The 13,220-nt window shown below is 47.3% G+C and overlaps 1 protein-coding gene across 2 annotated transcripts in view; it reads right to left on the reverse strand.

Moving 5' to 3' along the window:
- CACNB4 (calcium voltage-gated channel auxiliary subunit beta 4) overlaps nucleotides 1–13,220 on the reverse strand; it is a 249,668-nt gene that overhangs the window by 134,230 nt on the left and 102,218 nt on the right. Inside the window, exon 1 of one of the 2 annotated variants that reach the window (XM_044242066.1) lies at nucleotides 4,225–4,310. The exons of the other annotated variant lie outside the window; for it this stretch is intronic. Coding sequence (XP_044098001.1) covers nucleotides 4,225–4,269 — 45 coding nt within the window. The 5' untranslated portion in view covers nucleotides 4,270–4,310. Of the gene's footprint in view, nucleotides 1–4,224; nucleotides 4,311–13,220 lie in introns of those variants that run through there. 2 annotated transcript variants of the gene reach the window in all.

The following is a 13,220-nucleotide window of genomic DNA, read 5'->3' on the forward strand; positions in this document are numbered from 1 at the left end:
GATTTTTTACTTATTTATTTGACAGAGAGAAATCACAAGTAGATGGAGAGGCAGGCAGAGAGAGAGAGGGAAGCAGGCTCCCCGTTGAGCAGAGAGCCCGATGCGGGGCTCGATCGCAGGACCCTGAGATCATGACCTGAGCCGAAGGCAGAGGCTTAACCCTCTGAGCCACCCAGGCGCCCCTATATACACATAATAGTTTTTTTTTTTTTTAAGATTTTTTACTTATTTATTTGACAGAGAGAAATCACAAGTAGATGGAGAGGCAGGCAGAGAGAGAGAGGGAAGCAGGCTCCCCGTTGAGCAGAGAGCCCGATGCGGGGCTCGATCGCAGGACCCTGAGATCATGACCTGAGCCGAAGGCAGAGGCTTAACCCTCTGAGCCACCCAGGCGCCCCTATATACACATAATAGTTTTAAAAATTTACCTTCACTCTAACTTTCACACCAATAAGATTTCTCACAGTATTAGTAAATACATTAGGCTCCTTTCTATGATTGGAAACACATCCAAGAATATCTCTTCCTCTCTAGTAAATGCCTTGGGTTATGCTCTGATTCTCTTTTTCACTGAGAAAGATCAGGTCCCTCCCTCGAAGCACGTTAGATGGAAGCATCGAAGATGGAAGCGAGTGAGTCAAAGAAATCAATGATTAATTCTACGTGCGAACAGCCCGCGCTTCACTTTGCAAAATACTCTAGGAATCTGTATTTCATTTAAATCACTCGAAACTCCAGAAGGTCCATGCAGGAGCTTTAAGTTGTGCAAAGCACCTCTTGCACAGGCCAGTCTGGTTCTAGTGTGCGGCATCTTTGATCAGCTGAGAACACCATTTCACAGCACAGGATGCCATACACAGGGGCAGGCTTAGAATGACATATTCACATGGATGTGCAGGTAGAATCTGAAAAGACACAATCAGTATGTTAACAGTGATTATCCCGCGGTGGATGTTGAGGTAACTTTTTCTACTTATCTGCTTCTTCCACTTCTCCCCGTAAAAACACCCCTGCTATGGCCTGTGTAATAAGCCTGCTGAATGAAAAAAGAAATCTACTCGTTATTTCACAAACGCTAACATATATACCATGAATCCACTTGTAAAACATGTATACCAAGGAGGAGATCTACCAAAATCTATCGTGAATCAGATTAAAAAAAAAAAAAACAGACAAACAAACACATAGTATATCCTGGAGGCTCTGTCACTGAAAAGCATCTTGGCCACCTGGACCTGTATTAAGACCAAGGGCAGGTAGTGAAGATGGAATAAGGCAAGCTTTACACAGAAGACAACATAGTACGAGTCTGTGGGCACCATCTCTAGCACCTGGCCTGGTCTGGGTATGGATTCATTCAGAAGCACACATTCCAAAATCCACATGTCCGGTAACAAAAGGAGTAACGTGATGTTCTGCGTGAAATCTCTCATTCCCATGCAGAGCCTTGCTGTGGGGCACTGAATCGTCTCTTGCACTGCCTTACATCCTGAATCAATCAACGACTCTCCTAGAAACCAGAGCAGAAGCGAATGGACCTGTCCCAAAAGGCTCCATAGAACTCAAGAGTCTAAAACGCCCAGACTCAGGTGTGTTCCCCCATGGCCCTTGCCCCTCGTCTTTATACATAGAGTGCGTGAAATGCCAAGGTGACGAGTGAAAAGCTGGACTATTAGGAGGATAATATCTATCCCTGGACCAGAATCTCAAGGAAAACCTTGCATAACAGGACCCAAATCTCTCTCCTACTGCGGGGACATGAGGTGCTAACAGTGTATAATAACACTTTATCCTTACTCAGAATAAAATTTCATCAGCCCCTCGGCAAGATGATCTTATTACAGACTTACTGTGTGAACACGCTGAATACAATCACTTATCCCGTGTTAAACCCCCACACACCCCGCAGAGACGTTTACAACAGCACAGGGCGGTAGGACATAGGCGGACAGCACCCCAACCCCCCCGAGAAAGTGCCGTGCTCAGCTTTTAGTGCCTGTATATTCTTGGACTGCAGCTGGTCATCTGAGAAAAGCCTCTCCACACCTCTCCAGCAGCCCTGCTCCAGGAGCACTGCTCCAGGCTGGGCGAGCCCCCACACTTACAGCCATCAATGCCTTAGCACTGAGAAAGACTGCTGAGGATGTGGTACTCCAGGTGTGGCTTTATCTGTCACTTCACCGGGTCAGCTATTTAGGCCTAGTCTTCTCCACTGGATTGAAGCTTTGGTCACACCATCGTGGGTAACACATCACATTATTCTTCCTTATAAAAACAAATAAACTCGAATGAGGATTCTGAGCCAGTTCACCCCTGCAAACACCTCTGCCTTCCCCTCAGCTTGCAGGGATGCACTGTGCATCCCACCCCCACCGAGAGCCTCCCGTACTTCCAAGTAAGGACCGGCCGGACGCCGCTCTTAATCCCTTGGCTTGCCCAGCTTCCTGGCCTCCGCAGATCCCCGAGGATCCCAGGCTGCTGGTCACCACTGAGTCACCAGGAGCACAGCACTGCAGTACCTAGCACTAACCCGCCATCAGCTACCGCCCGAGTCAAAGCACTGCGCTCTGCACTTCCCACCCCACGGTGAAGCTCGGCCGTCCTGGGAGGCTGGACCAAAAGGAGGAAAAAAAAAAAATCTTTTCGTACTTATAATGGCTCCCCTCCGAACCAGTGCATCTGAAATTTACACAGTTCTAGAGAACAAGGTGCTAGATACATTAGTTCCTAGCCAACTCTGCTCTTGCCACCCGGTTTCTAAAACAACTGGTGGTGATTCGGAAATCTCTCCCATCCACGTAAGTGCAATACAGTGCCCGAGCTGAAAATCAATGGTCTCAAATAAAAGTTGCAATTCAATAAAGCATCACACGTTTCATCACTGAGTGTGGAGAGAAGGGGTAGGAGAAACAACCAGGCCTCCTGAAGAGCCCCACCGGGGAAGCTGGTTTACTGAACTCCTATAGTTGCATTTTCCATTCTTCCACCCCACTCGCAAGTGTGGACTTTCTCGATTGGAGCCACCAGGGTTTCACACTACAGTCCCTTGCAATCAGCTGGCCGTGTGATAATCTACGAGCACGCCGGGCAACACGCAGGGAGACTTTGCAGAACAGAGTTAGAGTCAGAGCTAACCCACAGACGGGAAGGAAAAACGGGATGCCTTATCAGAACGGAGGATTTCTACCTTTCATAGAGAGCGCACTGTTTGATGCATACGTCTGCACTGACGGGGACCCTAGGGCTTTGTTGTTGTTGTCGTTATAGTCTGTTTATTGAGTATTCAGCCAGGGAATCTTATATAACACATTCCTGTTTCAAATGTAGCCGCGTGTACGGCGCTGCACTCCTAAAATTCAGACTCCCCACAGCAGGTCCCATCAGCCACCCCAGAATCATTTTACCTTGCAAGGCTTCTCTATGATTGATGACAAATCAGGAACTACCCCTAGCACATAGTGAGAACAAGACTAAGTCATCAGTTGGACCCTATATTCCAAAGCTAACATTCTGGTGGTATGATTTTAGGGATCTCGGAGAACCATTTTCATCCCGATTTTAATAGATTACATGAACCTGACCTACGGAGGGAAAGGAGTCCAGTTTTCTCAGCCAAAACACACGTGAGCCTACTTCGGTCTTCCAGGGTAGAGCAGAGAAACGCTGGCCTCTCTCTGCCTCTGCACTGGGCTGTTAGATGACCACAACCTTTGCATCTGATTTCCTTAACAAAGAAGCAGAGGATCTGCTCCACTCTTTGGCCAGAAAGCACATAATAGAGCTATAGCTGAGCAACTTCCATTCATGCCGGCTACATCAACAATGTGTATTATATAATGAATGAGCCTTTTCTCTGAACCCTTCTACTGGAAAACACAGACACTTTCCGCAGAGTTTAAGCCGGTCTACAAGGAGCAGTTACCCCTTGTGAGATCAAACGTGGACTGAGTAAGGTATAGATCCCAAACAGCTTATACTCTTAGATGCCCCGGCTAGCACCCTGATTTCCTTCTTGCTTGACAAGAAATTATATAATAAAACGTAATTTCGGTTCACTCTGAACTATACAGAGAACATTCACACAGCAGCCAGCAAGCCCCCGAATGATGTTGGCTTTCAGCTCCATGTTCCCTGCGTTGCCTAAGAAATGGGGTTGGGGGGTGGGGGTTAGTGGGAGGAGGAAGAGGAGGGGAGAGGGAATGAGCTACCTCTGAAAATACTTACAGCCTCCGAGTCTTCAATTCCATGCAGGTACAAATTGTCATACATGGAGGTCTGATAATCCAGAGCACCTCTTTCAAGGCAAAAATAAAATTGCTACAGAAGCCACAGCTACAGCTAAAAGATAGAAAAGGCCTGTTGGAAGAACAGCGCTTGCCTTATCAATTCCTGGGGATTTACTAGGCAAGAGGCTCTTCATTCACATCACACAGGCTGAGGTTATCCCCAGAGGCAGTCCAGCCCTGGCATTTTATCTGCCTTCCCAATACAGAGCATAAAAAAGCAAAACCCTTCCTCAGCCACAGACTGGTGACTGAGCTAGGAAAGCCGCCTGTGATTGGCTCGCCTTCCCTGCTTCAGTCAGCTGAAGAGTGTTCCCTCGGAGAGTGGAGGGCGCCTCAGAGCATCCTACCCAGCGAGCGCTGCTTCCTGTCTCGCCGGCACTGTGTGGTTCTGCAATCCACACTTACCAGGATCTGACAGGCTGCCTGGAAGGTCTGGGAAGGCAGACTCTCCAACACGTTAAACACAACTGCTCACCCTTCTTAATTAAATTCACAATGGGTGTGGGGGGGGAGGGCGGGGGGCAAAGGAGAAATTTTATTTTCAGGGAATATTGTACAAAGACAGGCAAACAGGTACGAACTTCCATTCAACATCTGTGCTTAACAGAGGCAACTCAAGTCAAACGGGCAATAAGTCATTAAAAAAAAAAAAAGAAAGAAAGAAACCCACCAAGGTAAAGGAAAAGTGGATATGATAAACAAATGGTAAGATTTCTTGAGGGAATTTCTACTGTAAAAGTTTTCAGTGTTCTCACTGAAGTCTCTCTGCCCCCACCGGCAAGAAAAGACCTCTGTGACCCAACTAGTGAAGTTTGAAAAAGAAGCCCAAAGCCTCTCCAAGGCTTTTATTTATTTATTTATTTTTAAAATATTTTATTTATCTATTTGACAGAGAGAGACAAAAATCACAAGTAGGCAGAGAGAGGGGGGGAAGCAGGCTCCCCGTCGAGCAGACAGCCCTATGCGGGGCTCGATCCCAAGACCCTGAGATCATGACCCGAGCCGAAGGCAGAGGCTTAACCCATTCAGCCACCCAGGCACCCCCAAGGCTTTTATTTAGATGCAATATATTTATTGTCTTTTTAGTTTGACATTTTGAATCTGTGACAGCTAGTGTTTTCACTTAAAGCCTTCATCCCCTTTCCAATACTTAGACCTTTAATGTTCCTAAAACAGCACTGATCATTTCCCAAAACCCAAGCAGAAAAAGTCCACCCTCTCCCTCTGCTCCCCCCACACTATGACTCAGTTTGACTTAGGACCGGTCCCCCACTGGAGTGTACCTGAATACCGCTTTCTGGCCAACCAGTAAGGTTCTGCAGCTTTGAAACAGGGGAGCTCACGCTGCGAGAAGCCAGCTAGATGTGGAAAAAAGAAGTTGGTGATGGGCAAAGAACGTCATCTAGGGAAGCTGCATGACTCACTGAGGTAAGCAACGACCCGGAAACTCAGGGGCTCTGAATCTCAGGATCCGCTTCACCATTCGTTGGCTGGATGATGCTGAACGAGTCACCACTTCTACGGGCTTTGGTTTCCTCACCTGCCAAACTGGGGTGGAAATAACTCCGAGAAAAAACTTTGAAATCCAACGTGCGCCATAAACACTTATCAGTGACAACCCTGCCTTGTCAGGTGGGAGGCACCGGCTGCAGTTCACGGGAGCACAGCCCGGGAGTGACCGGCTGGCCACGGACCTGGGAAATGGGGCCTGTCCTTCTAGCTCGTACCTCTGAAAAGCATAGGAAGGAAGACACCTGAGTCACAAAAAAGCAACAGAAGAGCTACAACTGCTGGGCACAGTTCTCCCAGGTCTGCACCGACCCCATGAGGTCTTTCAATCCCAGCTGCACGTCTTGCAAACGGAACCAAAACTTAGTCACTTTGAAATATGAAAGATAGCAAAGGGACTCATCTGTCTTTCAGAAGCCCAAAATGGTCGGATTCATACAGGAGGTCATCTGTGCTTACCCAGAGGGAGGACAGCAGCGGAGGGTGGGGGGGCAACTGGCAGGATTCCAGAGAAAGAAACCCAGCGTCCGCGCTCCCTGCTGACACATGTGTGTCCTGGAGCTCGTCGCTTGCCAGGCGGACCCTCAGCTCTCCCCTCCATAAAACAGAGGGCTGTGTCAAAGGATCTGGAGCCTCAAATTCTTGTATCAAATTCTGTTATTATAATTAACTATAGCCATATGATATTTTAGCCAGAATCTCTAGAAAACTGAGGCAAGAGGGTCTTTTCTCTCCTTAAGATTTTCTAGATCCGGGGGCGCCTGGGTGGCTCAGTGGGTTAAGCCACTGCCTTCGGCTCAGGTCATGATCTCAGGGTCTTGGGATCGAGTCCCGCATTGGGCTCTCTGCTCAGGAGGGAGCCTGCTTCCTCCTCTCTCTCTGCCTACTTGTGATCTCTCTCTGTCAAATAAATAAATAAAATCTTAAAAAAAAAAAGAAAAGATTTTCTAGATCGTTTCCTTATTTTACCACGTCAGTTGACAGTGTGGATATTTCCTGAATATCTTTAAAGAGGCAACTAAATTAGGGGCAAGACCAGAGGCAGACCACTTCTATAATTCACCCAGATGAGAGAAATTGCTCCCTACCGGGAAACCTGGACACGGCTCCCTTCCTCTCCTCCATTTCTTGGCCATGGGGTGCTCCTGGCAGTTAATGTGGGGGTCCAAAGAAAGGTTTTAAGGAGCAGAGGCTCATTCAGGGTTAGTCTAATACCTGCAGTAAGCAAGTGAGACATCAGGAGGGAGGCACTGGACAAAACAGAGCATCCTACAGTGCAACCTAAATCCTGCAACCCTAAATCCAACCCCTGCAGGACTAAGAACAGATGTCAAACAGTTGCAGGCTGGCTTAGTCTGCCGCCCAGGACACTAAAAAAAATGCTGGACTCAGAACCAAAAACTATTAGAGTTGTGAGAACCTCAGAGGTCACCTGATCCAGGCCTCATTTTAACACCCAGAATGGATAAATTACTGCATTGAAAGCCATAATTTTTTTATACTGGAGTGTTCCTTCCCCCTCCCTTCTTTCTTTCTTTTTTTTTTTTTCCAAGATTTTATGGGGGGGGGCGCACATGAGTGGCACAGTGAATTCAGCATCTGCCTTTGGCCTGGGTCATGATCCCAGGGTCTTGGGATCAAGTCTGCATTGGCCTCCCTGCTCAGAGGGGAGCCTGCTTCTCCCTCTCCCCCCTGCTCATGCTCTCTCTCACTATCCCTGTCATTATCTTGGTCTCTTTCAAATAAATAAATGAAATTGAAAGAGAGAGTGAGAGAGAGAGGAAGGAAGGAAGGAAAGGAGGAAGGAAGGAAGGGAGGGAGGGAGGAAGTGAGGGGATGGAGCGGGGAGGGAGGAAGGAAGGAAGAGAGGGAAGATTGATTGATTTTGTGGGGCAACTGGGCGTCTCAGTCAGTTGAGCATCCAACCCTTGGTTTCAGGTCAGGTCATGATCTCAGAGTTGTGAGACTGAGCCCCATGTTATGCAAGCCCCACACTCAGTGCGGTGTCTGCTTGTCCCTCTCCGTCTGCTCCTCCTACCCCTGCTCATGCGTGTGAGCAATCTCTATCTCTCTCAAATAAATAAAAATTTTCTTAAAAAGATTTTATTTTTATTTTTAAGTAATGTCTACACTCAATGTAGGGCTCAATCCTACAACCCCGAGATCAGGAGCCACAAGCTCTACCAACTGAGTCAGCCAGGTGCCCTTCCCCATTCCCTTCTTGAGGCCCTCCCCACTCCCTTCTTGATGGGGTTTTCAAGAAAAGGGAAGAAGAGAAGCAGTGGGCATGATCCCGGGAGGAATTTGGTAAAAACAGAAGGTCACTTTGATGGGAAACCCCTATCTCTTCCTACTTTCTTCCTAAAAACGGTCTCATCACAAGTCATTTGGTCACCCATAAACTGACAAGAGAAAAGTCAGTACTAGACTCGGAGTCGGCCCCCTAGGATTTAGATCCACACAGAAGAAGCACTGCAACTGCAAGTCACTTCGAGGCTTCAACCAGTCCTCAGGCTAATCCCAGAGTTCTGAGGAACCCTGTGGAGAGATTCATTTAGGCACTCTGAGGAGTTTCTAGAAAAATTAACTCATAACTCTAAGGGGATTTGGAACGGACCATCTCTGTCCATGATTCTCTGAACTGAGAATCTGTGAAGCTGAGAAGTAGTGGGAGGTCCCTGGGAGCCTCCTGGGCTGTTTCAGATCCTCTCAAGTCCCTAACTTTTGATAAAAGGGCCTCAGGATTCCAGAAGGCCTAAGTTCTGAGGGCTAAATTTCAATTCTCACTGCAGAAAGGGGTGAAAACTAGCTGAGGGACTGGCACCCCCTTGGTTTTGACTTCAAGAATCTCCAGCTGAGTGACTGGTGGAGCAGATAAAGGAGAAGCCACCCCATCCCGGTCTACTTCTCCTACATCAGGCTACAGTGAGAACGAATCTGAGAACCTTGCGGCTCATCTCGGGTTGGTGCTTCCAGTAACACACCTACCTCTCCTACTGAGGAGCTTCCAAAACTGCAGAGCCCCCAAAAAGGCTGTCTCCATTTTGAGGCTGTTCTGTTGAATGTGCGTCCCACCCAATTCCATTCAAGTCCCTTCTCATTACCATCAACAGTTTAAAGTCAAAAGACCTTATGAAAAGGCATTGCCTGTCTAATTCTATTTTGTGAAGTCCCCATGATTCTTGGTATGGAGGTAGTTCTTACAACTTGACAAATGTCTCCACAGTGGACAAAATGTTACTGTCCTCAAAAAATTAGGAAAGCTCTCTTCGGTATCTCAGGGGAAGAGTTTGGTTTTTTTTTTGTTCGTTTCAAACTTAGGGACACAGAATTCCTTGTCCTTACCTTGGCTGGTCTTTGTGGTCCAACAAACCCATGGAATTGGCAGTGGAACACAAAGGACAAGGATTTCTCCTTTCTCCTTGTTTGGGAAGGGAGGGGAAGAGGGAGAGAAAAGCCAAGAGCCAGTGTGGATTAGCTTGGAGTTCTAGACAGCCATGATCAAGATAGCTAACATAGATTTGGAAGCAAAAGGGAATTTGCTCTCAGGTTTTCTATCCAGATTTCTCCAGAATTTAACTCTTCTAAGGCAGATTAGTTATACGTTCTACCTCAGGACTCTGAGAGGTCAGGGAAAAGACAAAGGAATGGGGTCTAGATTCTCACTGGCTCTATGGGCCAGAGCACAAACCCAAGGCCTTTATGTGCCAGTTGAGCCTTGGGGTTGTTTGCTTTTTATAATTTAACTTTTACTAAGTGAACACAGTGTGCTGCATGATTTTCTCCCTCTTCTGCTCTGCAAGTATAAATCCATTCCTTCGCCTCTAGAATGTGCTGCAGTGCAAGCGAGTATTAATATTGTAACCCCTCTTTCCTCCCTGATGAGCTGCAGACAGGTGATACCCGCAGAGCAAAGGAATGAAAACAAAACAAAATAAAACTAAACACTACAATCAATCTCCCTGTTAGGAGTTTTCAGAGTGAACTGAGACTTTACGACCTAGGGAGGCAGACCTTGGAGTCTCTCTGAGCCTCATCTTTAACATGGAGATAATAATAGTTCAGAACTTAATGAGGTAATATATGAAGGGCACATGGAAAGTGCCTGGCACATAAAAAGGCAGAAAAAATTGGCCTTTTTTTTTTTTTTTAAGAGAAGTAGTATGGAGTCAAGGCCATCTACCTCACCTAGCTCCGAGGCCCTCCAGCCACGCTGCCATTCGTGTGAACAGTATTCCCAAGCAGAGTGTTAGACGAATGCTTTGGAACAGGGTGGCTAGGAGCAGGGACTCCTAAGCCAGGCTGCCCATGTGTCCCTGCTATGCCACTTCCCAGCTGGATAACACTCAGCAGGCTCGTTGCCTATCTGTGCCTCTACTTCCCCATTTATTAAATGAGGGTTCTCCTAAGGTCATCATGCAGATTAGGAGCCTTGATAGAAGACAGTGCTCAGACAGGGCCGGCGCACCTTCGGTACCCCATGGGCATCAGCTGCTTCTTGAAGCCGTGGCCTGAAGCCCTGGTGCTCTTTGCCTCTGGGGTGGGATTCCTCACACCGGCCCCGGATGCGGGCCTGGCCCTCTCTATCCCCACCTGGGTCCCTGGTTTTAGCCAGCAGAGCTGAAATCAGCATCCTGCCTCCTGTTGCCCTACTTAACTTCATGCCAGCCTCCTCCCGGCTGCCTACCAGCTTCATCTGGCCAGGCTGCCTTCTCCTTATGCTGAAGCTGGCACGCACACCCAGGCCTCGTCAGCCTGACAACACCTCGACCCTTCGGCCGCCACGCTGAACTCCCCATTTTTCCCATGAGCCCCAGCCCACGAGATACCCACACTCCTGGACACGAAGCACTCTCACACTGGCCTTCCCAACAGCCTGGCCTCTTTCCAGACTAGAATTCTCACGTCCATCCCCCCCAACTAGCCACTCTTGGACTGCCTTAGGCTGTCACCGACCACTGCAAGAGAAGGTCTCCATGAAAATCCTGTACCCATGCCCCTAGTGGTTTTTACTAAGGAGGCAAAACCAGCATGAGAAAGACACACAGAGAGAAGCAGGGATAAAAAATCAGAGACAGAAAACCCAAGAGACACTCAAAGGAAGAATGAATATATAGACTAGCTCCCTTCCTCCCTGCCATTCTTGATGGCTCCAGGAAAAAAATAATACTTCATAATTCATAAAAGAGTGAGCGTAAGTAAGGTAGAACATTCCCCTGGCCTATTAACCTCGACAGAAAGTGACAGATCCCTCCCTGTGATGGGCATATTACTCAGAGGTCTCTCACTTCCCAAAATTTCTGTTAAAAAGAATGGCAATCTCTTGGCAAAAACATTCCATATAGCCACAATTTTCATTCACGTGACATAACTTTATCTTCCACATTTCTCCAAAACGAACTGAGCAGACCTGTCCAGCTGGTCCCTCACTGTCACCAGTACATCAGTTAGCTAATATTATTCATGCTAATTTCACAATTAGAGCTTCCCAACTGCTGCCTGCTCTCCACTCCTGGAAAGCTGGTAACCGGAGTATCAGCAGGACAGGACTGCATCCTTCCGGAAGCTGACTGAGGGATGGGCCGTACCAATACGAGAGGTCCCGAAGACAGAAACTGAGCCAAGGAGATGGCTGCCATCATAGCTGGACAGTAATCTGATTCCTTTATCTGCAAAGCTCCGGCAGGGGTGAAAGCAGAAAAGCGGGGAGGACGGGCTCCATCTTACCCATGCGGCAGGGGAGAAATCAATCAGTCATCAACCTACTGCACGGACTTGTGCAAACCACTTTCCTACAGTTCCTAATTTGCAATATGGGTAAACATTAGTTGAGTGTGGATAAACATCCACACATGTATACTGGATACCCTAATATGTCCTCCAAACAAAAATCAGATTGTGTCAGATTCTATCTGAAATTTTTTAAGGCTTCCTGTTGCCCTTAAGACCCAAATCTTTTTTTTTTTTTTTAAGATTTTATTTATTTATTTGACAGACAGAGTAGTAGTAGTAGGCAGAGAGGCAGGCAGAGAGAGGAGGAAACAGGCTCCCTACTGAGCACAGAGCCCGATGAGGAGCCCGAGCAGAGAGCCTGAGCAGAGATCCCAGGACACTGGGACCATGAGTGGAGCCGAAGGCAGAGGCTTGAACCCACTGAGCCACCCAGGTGCCCCAAGACCCAAATCTTTAACCTGGTCTAGCCCAGCCTCGAAATTTCTCTTCTGGAATCCCTCATTTGGCACCCCGTCTCCTTCACTGTCTTCCCCATGGCCAGCCTGGTCTTCCTGGACACATCACACTCCCTCCCACCACCCTGCTTTGTCTATCCGGAGCCCTTTGCCTGAAACCCTACACCTTCTCCCACCTCGCCCTCCATGAACACGCATTTAGTGAGACTGATGAATTAATACCTTTCTCCAGAATGGGAGATTCATGGAAAGAAGAATCATGCAGCTTCTACTTACCATCAGATTCTCACTGCCTAGCACAGAGCCTTGTACATAGATGGTTTTCAATCAATATGTGAATAATTCAGGATGGCCCTGAAGTCCTTGGCTGCTTCTGAGTATTTTCTGAAGGTAAGAAAACTCAGAACCTGAGCATCCCTAGAGTCCACACGAAATCGTCTTCGTGCCCTGACTGGGAGAGCAGTCCTGTTCAGATTTAGATTCTTACACACGACATAACCGAGGTATGACATACAGGTGTTATTTTAACGACATCTTTATTTCAAAGAAAACAGTTTGCGATGTGCTGATTCTCTGAGGGTGGGAGGTGAAGGTGAAGCTGAAGGTGAAGGTGAAAAGACTCCATGATCGTTCAAACCTTCAAACCCTTGCACATGATACTCACATAGTCTGGGAGGTCTCCTCCACTATGCCACACCCCACACTCGACTTTTTGTATTTGGCGAATTCGTTCTTTAAGATCTGATATAAATGTCATGAAGACCTTCCCCAACTCCCTTAGACATTAAACACTCCTTCCTCTATACTCCGTCCTCCTCTACTTCTGCCAATGGGCCTACAACATGACAGTGTACTCTGTCCAGTAAACCTGCTTCTTCCACTACAAGATGAACAACCAAAGAACAAGAACCATGCCTTACTCAGTTTTGTACCCAAATGCTTCATGCCATAAAACATTCTCCATAAATACTGGTTGCAGGAACTAAATAAAACACATGAAAAGAAAATCCTCATTTTGAGCGCTGATGACAAGGTCTCCATCATAACGATGCAGCCTAGGTAAGAAGATGTTTGAGATCTTAAGGGAGTCAAAAAAGAGGGGAATGAGCCAGGAATCTGTGCGGTCAATTTTAAGGCTGTTGTGGATTTAGAAAACAAGCCACAAAAATGGAAAGGAGAATCAGGAACTCAGGTCTGAGCTGGACTTAGGTCAGCAAAGGGGATATTGGTGTATGAC

This window comes from Neovison vison, chromosome 3 (genome assembly GCF_020171115.1).
Source record: "Neovison vison isolate M4711 chromosome 3, ASM_NN_V1, whole genome shotgun sequence".
Lineage (NCBI taxonomy): Eukaryota > Metazoa > Chordata > Mammalia > Carnivora > Mustelidae > Neogale > Neogale vison.